The following is a 16466-nucleotide window of genomic DNA, read 5'->3' on the forward strand; positions in this document are numbered from 1 at the left end:
GTGAAGCAGGTCTGCAGGCGTCTATCTTTTTCTTCTCCTCTCTGTCTTCCCCTCCTCTCTCAATTTCTCTCTGTCCTATCCAACAACAACAGTTGAACAACAAATGAAAAAAAAAATATATATATATATATCCGCCAGGAGCAGTGGATTTGTGGTAAAGGCACTGAGCCCTAGAGAAAATCCTGGAGGCAAAAATAAAATAAAGGCTGGGAAGGCAGCATAATGGTTATGCAAAAGACTCTGATACCTGAGGAGCTGAGGCCCCAGATTCAATCCCCAGCACCACCATATGCCAGAGCTGAGCCATGTCCTGGTCTCTATCTTTCTGTCTCTCATTAAAAAAAAAAAAAAAAAGACAGTTTCAAGATGAGGTCACTGCTGTGATTTTTTTTTTAAGTTTTCTTTTTACATGTTTTTTTTTTTAATTTGTTTTTGGATAGAGACAGAAAGAAACAGAGAGAGAAGGGGGTGGTAGAGAGGAAGAGAGACACCTGCAGACCTGCTTCACCACCTGTGAAGCAACTTCCCTACAGGTGGGGAGCCGGGGGCTCGAACCGGGATCCTAACCGGTCCTTGCTGCATGCGCTTAACCCACTGCGCTACTGCCCGACTCCCACTGTTGTGATTTCTAAATTAAAGTAACTCTCAGAATTAAAATAACTCTGATGCGGTAATGGTCACATAACACATTAGCATTTTCCTAGGAGTCAGGACCTGTGCAGAATCATGTCAAAAGACCATGTTGAATGTAGTTGTAGTTATTGTTGTTGTTATTGATGTCGTTGTTGGATAGGACAGAGAAAAATGGAGAGGAGGGGAAGCCAGAGAGGGGGAGAGAAAGATAAGACACCTGCAAACCTGCTTCACCACCTGTGATGCAACTCCCCTGCAGGTAGGGAGCCAGGGGCTCAAACCGGGATCTTTATGCCTGTCCTGTGCTGCACGCCATGTGCGCTTAACCTGCTGTGCTACCGCCCGACTCCTGAGTGTATTAATTTTAAATGTGTGTAAATATGATCTTTGCAAGCCACTTACTCAACAGAAAAAGGCAATGTCCTATTGTATTGCAGAAGTACATATGCATTACCCCTAGGCCACATCCCGTAAAGCTCACTTACCTTCAGCAGTGAATACTGTGCAATCAGGCCAAATGGTCCTGTGAGGTATTCGTCCCACACTATCGCCTGCAAGAGGGGAGAAACGCTCTCATTAATTGTAGAAATTTCAACAATATTAACATAAAAGAGTATGCAGACACAGCAAGAATATTTCTTTCCTCTTAAATAATAAAAATTTCAGGGGGCTGGGCAGTGGCGCATCCAGTTAAGTGCACATAGTATTAAGTGCAAGCACCTGTGCAAGGATCCAGGTTCGAGCACCCCATTCCACACCTGCAGGGGGATACTTCACAAGCAGTAAAGCAGGTCTGCAGGTGGCATATCTTTCTCTCTCTCCCTATTTCCCCCTCCTCTCTTAATTTCTCTCTGTCCTACCAAATAAAATGGAAAAAAAAAAAAGGGAAAAAGTGGCTACTGGAAGTGGTGGATTGGTGGATTCGTAGTGCCAGCACCAACCCCCAGCAACTGGAATAATAATAATAAAAAAAAAATTTCAATTGGCTTTGACCAAATTTATATTCGACAGGTTTATAGAAAAACAGTAGCATGTATCAAGGGAAAAGGAGTCGCAGCAGAGCATGAGGCTTGGCACATGTGAAATCCCAAGTTTGATCTCTGGCCCTGCACACGTTCAAATGATACTTTCGTCGCTCTCAATTTAAATAAATAAATGGGGGGCCGGGAGGTGGCACACCTGGTTGAGTGCACATTACAATGCACAAGGACCCGGATTTGAGCCCCTGGTCCCCACCTGCTGGGGGGAAGCTTCACGAGTGGTGAAGCAGGGCTGCAGATGTCTCTCTGTCTCTCGCCCTATCACCCCCTTCCCTCTCAATTTCTGGCTGTCTCTATCCAATAAATAAATAAAGATAACAAAAAAAAACTTTTAAAAATTATTTATAAATAAATAAACAAATGGTAGCCTGGGAGACGAGGCAGTGGCTACAGCATTGGGCTTAAAAGCATGAGGCCTCAAGTTTGGTCACTGTTATGTCAGAGTGCCGTTCTGGTTCACTCTCTCTCTGATAAGTAAATCGTTAAAAGAAGAAAAATATCTCTAGGAACGAGTCATGTTTCTGCTGGTCATGGGAAAATCAAGATTTAGCAGTCCAGGAAGTGGCGCAGTGGATAAAGCACTGGGCTCTCGAGCATGAGGCCCTAAGCTTGAGGCCAAACAGCACATGTACCAGGTTGATGTCCTTTTCTTTTTTCCTCCTACCTCTCTCATTAATAAATTTTAAAAGGGGACTCAGGCGGTAGCGCAGTGGGTTAAGCGCAGGTGGCGCAAATCGCAAGGACCGGTGTAAGGATGCCGGTTCAAGCCCCCGGCTCCCCACCTGCAACACTCCAGAGTACCTTCACAGGCGGTGAAGCAGGTCTGCAGGTGTCTGTCTTTCTCTCCCCCCCCCCCCCCGTTTCCCCCTCCTCTCTCCATTTCCCTCTGTACTATCCAACAACAACAGAAGCAATAACTACAACAATAAAACTTAACAAGGGCAACAAAAGGGAATAAATAAATATTTAAAAAAATAAAAAGTAGAAAAAAGAAAATTAAGATTTAATCACTGTATATTCAACACAAAGGAAGTATGAAATTTCTTTATTTTTTAAATTATTTTATTAACATTTTTTTCTTTATTGGGGGATTGATGTTTTACAGTCGTCAGGAGATACAATAGTTTGCACCTGCATAACATTTCTCAGTTTTCCACATAACAATACAACCCCACGAGGTCCTCTGCCACCCCTTTCCAGGACCTGTACTCCTCCCTCCCCAGAGTCTTTGACTTTGGTGCAATACACCAACTCCAGTTCAGGTTCTGCTTAGTGTTTTCTCTTCTGATCTTGTTTTGCAACTTCTGTCTGTGAAGGAGATCATCCATATAAGGATGAAATTTCTTTTTGGGGGGTCAGACTGTAGAGCAGCAGGTTAAGCGCACATGGTGCAAAGTTCAAGGACTGGGCATAAGGATCCCAGTTAGAGCCCCCCTGCTCCACACCTGCAAGGGGTGGCTTTACAAGTGGTGAAGCAGGTCTGCAGGTGTCTTATCTTTCTCTCCTTCTGTCTTCCCATCCTCTCTCAATTTCTCTCTGTTCTATCCAACAATGACAGCAATAACAACAATAATAATAACAGCAACGATGAACAAAGGGGGAAAAAATGGCCTCCAGGAGCAGTGGATCTGTAGTGCAGGCACCGAGCCCAAGCGATAACCCTGGAGGCAATAAATAAATAAACAAACAAACTGCCTGGAGCCGGGTGGTGGCGCACATGGTGGTGGCGCACATGGTGGTGGCGCACATGTTACAGTGCTCGAAGACGCGGGTTAGAGCCCCAGACCCCACCTGCAGGAGAAAAGCTTTGAAAGTGGAGAAGCAGGGCTGCAGGTGTTTCTCTTTCTCTCTCTATGTCCCTCTTCCCTATTTGTGGCTCTATTTCTCTATTTCTAATCCAATAAATATAATTTTTTAAAAAATTTATAATAATTTATATGAAAGTGTCATATAATCCTATTCCATAAAATGAAAAACTGTGATATCGATATTACTACTCCCACTTTGCCACATGAAAGTTTTTAGAAGCTCAGAAAGCAACAAGGCTAAGGTTATCATAGGACTATTCAGCTTTACATTTAGTGTAAGAGGTCAGGACTCCAACTCAGAACCTAATAAACTTTGTGGACATTGCTAAACCCCCCCCACACACACAACTGTTACTATTAAACTCCAGCTTTTGTTGTAGTTTTGTTTGTTTCTGCCACCAAGGCTTCACCAAAGCTTTGCACCTGTGCAGCTGCACTGCTCCCAGAGGACACTTTTTTTTTTCTTCCAGACAGAAAATGAAAGGTAGGGAGTCGGCAGTAGCGCAGCGGGTTAAGCGCATGCGGCGCAAAGCGCAAGGACCGGCTTAAAGATCCCTGTTGCGTAAGGATCCCGGTTAGAGCCCCCGGCTCCACACCTGTTAGGGGAGTCGCTTCACAGGCGGTGAAGCAGGTCTGCAGGTCTCTATCTTTCTCTCCCCCTCTCTGGCTTCCCCTCCTCTCTCCATTTCTCTCTGTCCTATCCAACAACGATGACATCAATAACAACAATACCTACGACAATAATAGAAAACAAGGGCAACAAAAAGGGAAAATATAAAAAAAAGTGAGAGGAAGATAGAGACAGAGTCAGCAGAAAAGATATCAAAGCACCTCTCATGAAGCGCCTCTTATTCAGGGTGTTCTCATGTTGTCTCTGGGAGTTAGAACCCTAGTCCTGCAGTGTGGTAAAGTGTGTATTCTACTAGTGATCTATCTCCCAGCTCCCGAAACCCTAGCATTTTTAGTTGAAATTATTATTGAGCTAACAGTATATTAGCATGCAGTTGTAACAAATGATACAGTGGCTTTGTACAACTGTCCACTGTCCCCAATGTTCACGTTGCAAAATGATAAATGTTAAAACTGATACTGACATGAGACAATCTATTATCTTCAGATTTCAATGTCATGTCTGTGGCAGACTTAGGACTTCCTCTGCTTTTCTCTTCTCTCAATGGCTGCTAGTACCCACTCTATCTACCTCTTTGGGTTCTACTCTAAGACTGATTCCTTAGTTCTCCCTTTTCTCTTCAGACAAGATTGGAGGGATAGCTCAGCCTGTCAGATCAACAACTTGCATGTCTGAAGGCCCAAAGACTGAAGGTTCAGTTCCTGACATCACATTCTCACAAAACTAAGCTGTCTTCTGGCCCCCCTCTCTCACTCTCTCATTTATTCCCTTTTGTTGCCCTTGTTGTTTTATTGTAGTTACTACTATTGTTATTGATGTTGTCGTTGCTGGATAGGACAGAGAAAAATGGAGAGGAAGGGTCGACAGAGAGGGGGAGAGAAAGACAGATACCTACAGACCTGCTTTACTGCTTGTGAAGTGACTCCCCTGCAGGTGGGGAGCCGGGGGTTCAAACCGGGATCCTTATACCGTTCCTTGTGCTTTGCACCATGTGCATTTAACCTACTGCACTACCATCCGACTCCCTTTTGTTTTGTCTCAAGGATTACCGATGGGGCTCAGTGCCTGCACCAGGAATCCACTGCTACTGGTAGCCATCTTTTTCCATTATTTTTGTTGTTGTTGGATAGGACAAAGAGAAATTGAGAGAGATGGGAAAAGACAGAGAGGGGAAGACAAAGATACCTGCAGACCTGCTTCACTGCTTGCGAAGCGATGCCCTGAAGGTGGGGAGCAGTGGGCTTGAACCCGGATCCTTGAGCCAGTCCTTGCACTTCACATTCATACTATGTGTGCTTAACCTGGTGTGCTACCGCCCAGCCCCCTCTTCTGGTTGGTCTCTCCTCTCACATTTTCTCTTCCATAAATAAGTCTTTTGAAAAATCCTAAGGGGAGTGGTCCAGGAGGTGGTGCAGTGGATAAGGCATTGGATTCTCAAGCATGAGGTCCTGAGTTCTATTCCCGACAGCACATGTGCCAGAGTGATGTCTGGTTATTTCTCTTCTCTTCCTATCTTTCTCATTAACTAATAAATAAAATACTGGAAAAAAAAATCCTAAGGGGAGAGGTGACACCACTTAACCCCCCACCCCCAAAAGCAACCAAACAAAACACAGGGACAAGCAAGATGGATCACCAGCGTTAAGCATGATATCCAGGATCGAGCCTAGAGCCCACCACACTGGCAACGTTCCTGAGCTGTGGTATCTTTCCCTTTTACCCTTTGTCACATAATGTGGAAAAACTCAGCACCAGGGGGCTGGGCGGTGGCGCAGCTAGTTAAGTGCACATAATATTATTCTCAGGGACACATACAAAGAACCATGTTCGAGTCCCCCACCTGCAACAGAAATGCTTCACAAGTAGTGAAGCAGGTCTGCAGGTGTCTAGTTTTCTCTTTCCCTATCTTCCCTCCCCTCTCAATTTCTCTGGCCTAATGAATAAAATGGAGAAAGGAAAAAAAAAAAAAAGCCATTCCAGTGATGACAAAAAAGGGGCCAGGCCAATAGAGCACACATGTTACAATATTTAAGGGCCTGGGTTCAAGTACCTGGTCCCACCTGCAAGAGGGGAAGCTTCACAAGAGGTGAAACAGTGCTGCTTAACATCCGTTTCCCTCTGAATTTCGGTGTCTATCAGAGACAAAAAAAAATAAAACAGACCTTGTTAAAAAAAAAAAAATTAGAAAGTTACCAGGGGGTATGTGTTGTTGCACCTGGTTAAACGCACATTACAGTGAACGAGGATGCAGGTTCGAGCCCCTGCTCCCACCTGCAAGGGGAAAGCTTCACAAGTGGTAGAGCAGGGCTGCAGGTGTCTCTCTCTCCCTATTTCCCCCTCCCCTCTCAATTTCTCTGTCTCTATCCAATAAATAAAAAGTTCCTGAGCTACTGTAGGTCTGACTGTGGTGCGCTGTTTAGCTTTCTCTAGCAGAAATTTACTCCCTCTTTTTTTTTTTTAAATTATCTTTATTTATTGGATACAGACAGCCATTACTCCGTCTTTTAAGCCAACGTAAAACTTAAAAGACTGGGGAGTCGGGCGGTAGCGCAGTGGGTTATGCGCAGGTGGTGCAAAGCGCAAGGACTGAAGTAAGGATCCTGGCTTAAGTCCTCGGCTCCCCACCTGCAGGGGGAATCGCTTCACCACCGGCGGTGAAGCAGGTCTGCAGGTGTCTCTCTTTCTCTCCCCCTCTGTCTTCCCCTCCTCTCTCCATTTCTCTCTGTCCTATCCAACAACGATTACACCAATGACAACAATAATAACTACAACAATAAAACAACAAGGTCAACAAAAGGGAATAAATAAATAAATGATAAAAAATAAAAAAACTTAAAAGACCGAGGCCAGTTGGTGGCGCACCTGGTTGAACGCACACATTACAGTGCGCAAGAACCTGGGTTCAAGTCCCTGGACCCCACCTGCAGGGGGAAAGCTTTGCAAGTGGTGAAATAGTGTTCCAGGTGTCTCTCTGTCTCTCTCCCTATCACCCCCTTCCCTCTTGATTTCTGGCTGTTTCTATCAAACAAAATAAAGATGATAAAACACTTTAAAAAGAAAAAAAAAACTTCTACAACTACAGCTTCTTTCTTAGTCCGTGTGAGCAGCAGGCTGGAAGATGTCGGTGCTTCAAAGACCTTCTAAGGCAGGATCTGGAAGCAAGGGACAGTCGTTGTAATGAATGGACACCAGACTATTTACACCCGTGCACCCGGGGAGGTGGCGCTACCTGATTGTCCCCTCGGACACCGAAGTACTGCTGACTCAAACTGTTCGCGCGAGGCAGGGAGATCACGGGGGCTTATTCTGCGGCCACAAGGCAGCCTCGGGGCAGGCTCCACCGACGACGACCCTCCGCCCACCTCTACGCAAGTCAAAAGGGTCCTGGGACGCTCGGCGGGCGGGGGGGCCTGAGGGCGGTGTCGCCGCCTAGTGTCCCTCACCTTACTTCCTGCGCACTTGTCCAGGAACTCGCGCAGCTCGCGACGCACCGCCTCGCGCAGCACGTTGAGGTTCACTCGGCCATAGGACAGGTGCGCGGCCATCTTGGCCCACCGCCCCCTTCCACCGCGAGCCGGGTGCTTCCACCCACCCATACGCCGCGCCCAGGCCTGTCGTCACGTGGAGGGCGGTGCACGTGACTTGTGCTTCCTGCTTTGTCAGACCCGGAAGTTGAACCTACCAGCGCACGACGGGCTTTTTCCGGTGTCCCGCCCTGATGTCGCTGGGTGGGGCACACTGTGGTGCTACATGCTCAGTGGTGATGAAGATGAGGGTTGGCCTTATTTCATTTTGTTTTTTTCTATTAACTTTTTTTTCTGCCACCAGGGTTACCATTGGGATTTGGTGCCTGCACGACAGGCTCCACTGTTACCAGTAGCCTTTTAAAAATTACTGTTTTTTCAATTCTCTTTATTTATTGGATAAAGCCAGAAATCGAGAGGGTGGGAGTTAGAGAGGGAAAGAGACACCTGCAGCCCTGCTTCACCACTCGCAAAGCTTTCCCCCTGCAGCTGAGGACCAGGGGCTCAAACCTGAGTCCATTGTATCATGTGCGCTCAACCAGGTGCACCACAACCTGTCCCCTAAAAATTATTTTGACAAGGGCAACAAAAAATGGAAGAAAAAAAAAAAAGGCTACCAGGAGCATTGTATTGGTAGTGTAGACACCGAGCCCCAGTGATAACCGTGGAGGCAAATAATATAATTTTAGGGAGTCGGGCGTTAGCACAGCGGGTTAAGCGCACGTGGTGCAAAGCGCAAGGACTGGAGCAAGGATCTCAATTCAAGCCCCCGGCTCCCCACTGCAGGGCAGTCGCTTCACAAGCGGTGGAGCAGGTCTGCAAGTGTCTTTCTCTCCCCCGTCTTTTCCTCCTCTCTCCATTTCTCTGTCCTATCCAACAACGATGTCATCAATAGCAAAAATAACTAATTAAACAGAAAGTTTCACAATTTCCTCCTGCAGCTTCATAGATTGATAGGTGGTACTATACAATGCCACTTTGATTTTTGGCAGGTAGTCTGACAAGATAAACCCATGGATATTGATACGGTACTTATTTTAGGAAGTGTCAGAGCTGTAACAACAATATACCAATTTTTTAAAAAAGGTGTATCTGTGAGACTGTCATAGACACTTAAAAAATTTATTTTCCCTTTTGTTGCCCTGGTTTTTATTAATTCTTTTTTGTAATTATTGTTGTTAATGATGTTGTCGTTATTAGGACAGAGAGAAATGGAGAGAGGAGGGGAAGACAGAAGGGGGAGAGGAAGAAAGACACCTGCAGACCTGCTTCACCGCCTGTGAAGCGACTCCCCTGCAGGTGGGGAGCCGGGGGCTGGAACCAGGATCCTTGTGCTGGTCCTTGCGCTTTGTGCCACGTGCGATTAACGTGCTGCGCTACCACCCGACTCCCTGTCATACACATTTCTACTTGAACCTACAGTACTTGCTCATTTGAAGGAAAAAAAAATAGGAGGGACCAGTAGTGGCACATGTGGTTGAGCGCACATTACAGTGTACAAGGTCCCAGGTTCAAGTCCCTGGTCTTCACCTGCAGGGGGAAAGCTTAAGGAGTGGTGAAGCAGGGCTGCAGATGTCCCTCTGTCTCTATCTCCCCCTTCCTCTCAATGTCTGGCTGTCTCCATCCAATAAATAAAGATAATAAAAAAATTTAATATGGTAAATAAACCTGAGAATACATTATAACCATTGACCAAAGAAAAATTTATTAAAGTAGATACAGGATACTTGTTTGTTCAAATTTTAATACTGTATTACATACTGTGTGAACAATTCCTATTATAATGTTTGTAACCAAAATTTTGAACTGATTACAGATTTTTCACTTGTCAAACACACAGCTGATAATCTTGAGGGGAAATACATCAAGGTCATATATACAATTATAGAAGTTCTTATTATACATGTAGCATGGAAGATACATTTATTACTTTTTACATTTCCTAGAAGACATTCAAATGAAGATAAATAGATTTAAACTGGTTGATAAGATTCTGATGATTGAGGTCCCTTCATTTTTTTGTGATAAGAAAATCCAAAATTATAAATTTTGAATTTCTCATTGTACATTCATCTAAAAACAGTAAAAGATTGTAAAGATTGTAGGTTGGTTAATTTAGGTGTTTTAGAGTGGCTTATTATTTAATTATCTACTGAGGATTTCTACTAGAAAAAGGAATCCTTTGGGAGCAATTTCTCCCAGTTATTTATATCTCTGACAGAGAAACAAAAATGAAGACAAAAGGAAAAATAGTTGTAAAGCCATGTGGTGCTATTTCTAGCCTAGCCCATTATGGCCTGCTGCACATGTTAAGTGTATTCTTTTTCATAAAAGTAAAAATCTGAGAAGAATGACACATGTGTATGTTTTTCCCAAAATATAGATTTTTAAAAAAATATATACATTACTATATAGAAGCTGAAATTACGCAAAACTGATCAGCAAACACCACAGTAGAGAAGGTGGGTGCAGCACATAGATCATAAGATGTCCCCACAATAGTTGGGGGCTTCCCCCTGCCCATTACCTGCTTCAGGATCTTATAGTCATACCTATGTAGTCTGTCAAGCCTGCAATACAGGCACTACTAACATCAGGTAGTGCAAAGAGCTCAGATATTTCTTTGATTAAGAATAAAATACTTTAAATGAGTAGATGAAAATACAAAATGGCACATTTTTTCCAACTTATTCCAGTGTCAAAGCTAACCAAAACATCTAAATATACATATGCAGCCTGGAAATATTTTAGTGCAAATATGAAAAGTAACGGCATAATTTAAGTTACTTAAATACGATATTGTAAGGGTAGGGCTAGTTCTATGAGGTTCCCCTAGGAATAATAAATGTAATGGCATCTGGTGCAATGTTTTGTTAAAACTTTTGAAAATCAAGAAGACAAAATCAGAGGTGAAAATTCACCTACTGAGTATTTATTATTCTACCTTGTAAGGGGAGACTAAAAGGGGGAATTTGTTGAAGACCAAAATATTTTCTTAGATTTGTTGATGGGGGTCAAAAATAACCTAACTTCTCCTGAAGTCTGCACACACAATGCTGGTGTTCAATTGCCTGAATGCCAGTGCGTCTGAGAAAGCACAGTTCTTCATCTGAAATGTCATCAGAAGGTCTCATCGTCATTGCAGTTGGTTGCCCAGTGCCCAAACATCTCACAGATTTCACAGTATGGCCGTTCCTCACTCCGACTGCCATGGTGTGTGGAATGAGGGGGGTCCTCAGACATCTGTGTCTGAGTAGGACAATCCTCTGTATCATGGAGATCAAAGCAGTCACAAATGTCACAGAAAAGGCGAGGCTTCTTCTTGGACTGTTTCTCCTGGTCATCACTATAAAAGTTAATGTATATAATGAGAAACTCATCTTTTTCTGAAGAAATTCAAGAGGTATTATCACTTACAAAGAATAAAAAGTAATCAAGAAATAATTATGGTCAAGTCAAATGAAGTATTATATAGTCCACACTGGGAAAACTTAATAGTATTTTAAAGTATTTATTTAATTACTTAAATACAGATGATGGGAGGGAGGGAAAGTAGATCAGAATCACTTTTGCTATGTGATGCTGGAAGTTGAACTCTGGACCTTAGGTTTGAGAGTCTAATGCTTTATCCACTGTACCATTTTCTAGGTCACATTTAAATCTTTGTGCTACGGTAGGGAGATAGCACAATGACTGCCTGAATCGCTGAAGTCTCAGGTTCAATTCACAGCACAACCATAAATCAGAGTTGAGCAGTGCTGTGGTTTTAAGGAAAAATTATGCTAGTTCAGGTGGTGGTGCCGCAGCAGATAAAGTACGAGACTTGCATGCATCAAGTCCCGAGTTCCATTCCTGACACTGTGCCAGTGATGGTGCTGATTCTTTCTCTTCCCCTTTCATAAATAATTTTCTGTGTCATGGGGATAGTAAGATAGCTTCCCTGAGAAGGTGCCTGCCTGGTCATGTACATGACCCAGATGCAATCCTCTAGTACTATTGCATGGGAGAGGTTTTGATGCTGTTGTATGTCTGTCTGTCTGTCTGTCTGTCTGTCTCTGTTTTGTTTTTGAAAGAAAGACAGTGGAACAGAAAAGAGCATAGAACCAAAGCTTCCTCCCATGCAGTGAGGGCCAGGTTCAAATCTTGCTCGTGTGCATGGCAGATGAGGCACACTATCCAGGAGAACAGTCTTGCCAGCCTTGTCTCTCTCTGTCTAAAAAAAAAAAAAAGTCAGCGCAAAGCAGTGCAATTACACATGTGCGAGGTGGTGTTGCTGAGGAACCAAACATCACTCTGGTTCATATGCTTCTGGTGATTAAACTTGGGACCTCATGCGTGACAGTCCAGTGCTTTATCTACTGCATCACCTTGCGGACCACTGGAACTAATATTCTAATCAGTACTGCTCAAGCTTAAATACCTGTCATAATTAGTTAGGTCATCACTGTTTCCGTTTAGGGCTGCTTCTGACATCATCTCCACCTTCATCTTGAGGTCTTGATTCTTCCTTTGAAGGTCCACTATTACTGAATTTAGGAAATCAATCTGATTTGAAAAAAATAAAAATAAAGACATGTGAAACATCAAATCATATACACAGGAGTGTCAAGTCACAGAAGTATACTCTTCATACTGCAGGCTGGCTGGATGTCAGAGAGAGCCAACAGGTGCCAGCATATAACCCTATTTGTCAGCCTCCCCAAAATACAGGAATGTTGAGATGTCTGACTGACAAACTGTACCTGAGTGAGATCCTATGTAGGGGCAGGTTCATATGCAGCTTCTTACCCTTTTTACCTTACAATTTTCATTACTGAGTTTACTAAGTCTCTATTTTATACAAAACTTTATTTACATGTATATTTATAAAAAGATAACTAGCTAGTCTCAAATTTTAGAATAAATCTAGGACTTTTATGTTCTGAAGATTTTTACAAATTACATGGAGTGGATAGGTGGTGGTGCACCTGGTTGAGGCACATACTACAAATTGCATCCTCACGCCACCATTCAACACCTACTGACTGGTCTTAATGGGACAAGAAGTCAATGAGGGAGCTGTGCCACAAGGCTCAAATTCTCTTTTACTTGAGAAGACACTGGCACACACTAACAGAGTGGTGCATGGTGCCATGCAGATGAAGGGCCTCTCACCAGCAATCAGGAGGAAACGCTCTTGACTAAATGCTTCCTCCTCAACCAAGGACATTTTAATTAAAAGAAAGAAAAAGTCCCAGTTTACAATGTTAAAATATCAATAGTGTGTATATGTAGTCATATATCTTCACATTTTACTATTACTTTCTTGTTTATTTATTGCTGGAGTACTGCATAGCTCTGGCTTATAGTGGTGCTGGGACTAAATCTGAGCCCTTAGAGCCTCAGGCATGTAAGTCTTTTGCATAACCATTTAGCTGTCTCTCCAGCCCCACATTTCAATTTTAAAAGAAGTAAGTCCATTTTCTCCTGAGGGGGCAACTTCAGAAATACACATCTGAATATACATATATTCAGAAATATATCTGCAGAACGTCCCTTCCAAGAGGACGGCAGACCCTCTGAATTTATTTTTACTTTCTCAAATTGTATTTTCTAAGCCTTTATCCTGTTGGAAACTCCATTTCAGTAAGAAGAAAAAGCCATGAAATGGATGTAGTAACAGTGGCAAACCATACATACACATATGAGCTCACAAATTAGGAAACATAAAACAAACCATTTGCTGATTGGAAGAAAAATGTTGGCAGCAGCAGAAGAAACAAACGGAAGCAGAAAGGAGAGAGGAAAAGAGAAAACAATAGTAAGCATTGGGTTTTATCAGACATAAAACTAAACAGACAATGCTACTGGGGTGAGTACAATGGCTGGATCAAGTGTTTGGAAAATATTATAGGACTAAAACAACCCACCAAGATTGTTTTTTCTTAAAAAATGGAAGACATCATTTACAGCAATTAATTTTAAACAGGATAAATATATCCAAAATATAATTTTCAACTGAAGACAGGAGGGAGCCAGGTAGTGGCACCCGAGTGAACAGGCTACTGTGCACAAGGACTCAGGTTTGAGCCGCAAGCCACCACATAAAGGGGTAGCTTCACAAGTTGTGAGGCAATGCCTGGGGTCTCTCCTCTTTCCTCTGCTACTACCTCTGCCATACACCTGCTCTCTTAAAAAATCAGAGTCAACCAGGAGTGGTAGGCCTAGAATAGCTTTGTTGGAAAACAACAACAACAAAAACCATGAAGTTGGATATTTGTTGTAATATGTGCAATTACGTAATTATATTTCTAAATACAGAACAATTTGCCTCCATAAAATCCCATTTTAGAAACCAAAAAAGTTTGTTTTGTTTTGATTTAGGAAACAATTTTTTAAGACCCCTATGTTTAAAATGTAAAAATAAAAAAGAAAAGTTTTGACAGAGCCGATTCTATTTCTGGGGGTGTATCCTAAAAAACTAGTCTTCCTGCAAAATGATAATGTCCAAGAAAATTCATTACAGTACTGCTTATTATACACCCAGAAGATCAGAAAGAGCCCCAATACAATGACAAAGGATAAGAAACTGATTAAATTATGGTATGTATGGATGTACATATTGAAGTACTATACAGTTATTAAAAAAAGAAAAGCAGATCAATTTACTGTAATATATCACTATTTGCACAAAAAAAGGGCAGATTATTAGTCTTGGTGTAGAATTACATCTTTTTTAATCTCTAAAAAAAATGAAGGGTATGAGTAACAGTAATTATCTGGAAGAGGGTTGGAGAACTTTTAGAGGGAGATTATATACTGTATACATTTTTGATATGGCTTAATGCTATATCAAGTATATTGTATATTACCTATTCAAGAGATTAAAGATTAAAATAACAAGTTAGCAAAGCAAATAAGGAAGGAATATTACCTGACTTTCTTGGGCTCTTTCATCCTCTTCTGCCTGAGTATTACCTTTTATTTAAAAGAAAGAGAGAGAGAGATGGCTAAAACATCACAGTTTTTCCTTGTTATTGCAACAGAGGGATGAGTGTCAGAAACACATTTTCAGGGGGCTGGGTGGTGAAGCACCCAGTTGATCACACATGTTATAATGCACAAGGACCTGGGGGTCAAGCCCTCACTCCTCACCTGAAAAAAGGACACTTCACGAGCAGTGAAACAGGTCTGCAGGTGTCTATCTATCTCTCTCCCTATCTCCCACCTCACTTCAATTTCTCTCTGTCCTATCAAATAGAACTGGAGAAGAAAGAAAAAGAAAAAACAAAAAAGGAAAAAATGGCCTCTAGGAAGGGTGGATTTATAGTGCCTGCACTGAACCCCATCGATAACCAGGATGCCAGTGGTGGGGAAATATATATATTTCCTCTTTTTTTTCATCACATGGAATTCCTAGATGCCCACTTTGAGAGCTTGTTTGTGAGTTCCTGCCGCTTCTCTGGACCCTTAGGAATCTGCAAGTAGCCATAGGCCCACCCCTCCAGGCTGGTGCACTACGTGGCAGTCATCGGGATGTAAAGCACTATCATTCTCTCACCAGGGGTCCCTTTAGGGGCACAACCAACTACTTTCAGAACCTGAAGCTGCTACCAAGATAGGAGCTGTTGCCTACCATCTTGTGTTGACAGCACTCAAAACAATGGAGGGTCCACCACAAGTGGGAATGACAGGCAGGCCCCTGTGTTTGGGACCTGAGCTGTGACTAGTGCTAATCTGATGACTGCTGGGAGAGCCAAGGTGGCTAAGTCAGGGGTAGCACAGAAGCTGCCTCCCAAAGGCACCACAGCTAGGAATGGTTCTTCTGTAGAAGCAGTAGTGCTGGGAAGCAGGACCACACATTAAGCACTTTACCTGTGGTACTGTTGAGTTGCCTCTTATTTTCTTTAAGTTGAAGCTCCAAGTTCTTTACCTTGAGCTCAAGCTTCACCTTATCAGATTCTAGAGACTGAACAACTGAATGCAAGGACTTGGCAGAGGCATTTTCTCCCCTCAGCACTGTGACCTGAAACACAGTGGTATTGCTTAGATTCACATTGCAATGAGAGAAGCTGTGGGAATATTCACCTGAGAGAATACTCTACCTCATTTCTCAGTTTCTCCAGTTCTGCATCCTTTTCTGTGAGTAAGGCACTCGTAATACTGATGGATTTCTGCAAGGAAGCTTTCTCTTCATCTGTGTCTTTTATTAACTTGGATTCTCTAAAAGACCAAAAAGTTAAAAATTCCAGAAATCAACCAAGAGACTGGTCAGTATACAACTGCCCTAGAATAAACACACCATTAACTTTGGTTAATGTAAAGAAAAGAAGAATCATGGGGAAGCCTTATGGGGAATGTTAAGGCTATTATGCTTGGAAGATTTTACTTACTGTGAGGGGAGGAAGGGTTTATCTATGTACAGACATGCCAGAATCTGTATATCATTGTATCCATTTGAATTTAAAGAAACAAGTTAATAACTTTAAAAGAAGTAGAATATATATATATATATATATATATATATATTAAAAACCAAGATGGTTGCACCCCCAAATAATTCTTTAAAAAAAAAATCTAATCCCAACTGAATTGTTACTTCTTGAATAATTACCAAACAATAACAATTAAAATACACACATGCAAAGCGATTATACAGATGTCATGCAGAGCAGTTTTATGCTGGAAATATCAATTGGTTCTCACTAATTTCAGTAACTTATCACAAGTTCCAAGAATGTATTTTTGAGATCAAATGGGTCAAAATAATAGCAGAGCTAGCATTACTGTTTAAACTGAGGATTATTACTTTTCATCCATTGAATCTAAAGAGGATATTAAGTTGCTCATA

The 16466-nt window shown here is 42.4% G+C and overlaps 2 protein-coding genes across 12 annotated transcripts in view; both read right to left on the reverse strand.

The window, feature by feature from the left end:
* VPS33A (VPS33A core subunit of CORVET and HOPS complexes) overlaps positions 1-7726 on the reverse strand; it is a 38668-nt gene extending 30942 nt beyond the window's left edge. For 2 of the 4 annotated variants that reach the window (XM_060193149.1, XM_060193150.1), the window contains exons 1-2: positions 7556-7726; positions 1119-1184 (exon numbers count right to left, since the gene is read on the reverse strand). In XM_060193149.1, the coding sequence (XP_060049132.1) occupies positions 1119-1184; positions 7556-7708 (219 nt within the window). In that variant the 5' untranslated portion in view covers positions 7709-7726. Of the gene's footprint in view, positions 1-1118; positions 1185-7341; positions 7500-7555 lie in introns of those variants that run through there. The other 2 variants (XM_060193148.1, XM_060193151.1) reach the window with 2 other exon arrangements.
* Positions 7727-9315: 1589 nt separating this feature from the next.
* CLIP1 (CAP-Gly domain containing linker protein 1) overlaps positions 9316-16466 on the reverse strand; it is a 103274-nt gene continuing 96123 nt past the window's right edge. For all 8 annotated transcript variants that reach the window (XM_060193122.1, XM_060193126.1, XM_007539808.2 and 5 more), the window contains 5 exons: positions 15721-15838; positions 15491-15641; positions 14550-14593; positions 12057-12181; positions 9316-10982 (listed from right to left, as the gene is read on the reverse strand). In XM_060193122.1, the coding sequence (XP_060049105.1) occupies positions 10757-10982; positions 12057-12181; positions 14550-14593; positions 15491-15641; positions 15721-15838 (664 nt within the window). In that variant the 3' untranslated portion in view covers positions 9316-10756. The remainder of the gene's footprint in view (positions 10983-12056; positions 12182-14549; positions 14594-15490; positions 15642-15720; positions 15839-16466) is intronic.

Source organism: Erinaceus europaeus, chromosome 6 (assembly GCF_950295315.1).
Source record: "Erinaceus europaeus chromosome 6, mEriEur2.1, whole genome shotgun sequence".
In the NCBI taxonomy this organism is placed as follows: Eukaryota; Metazoa; Chordata; class Mammalia; order Eulipotyphla; family Erinaceidae; genus Erinaceus; species Erinaceus europaeus.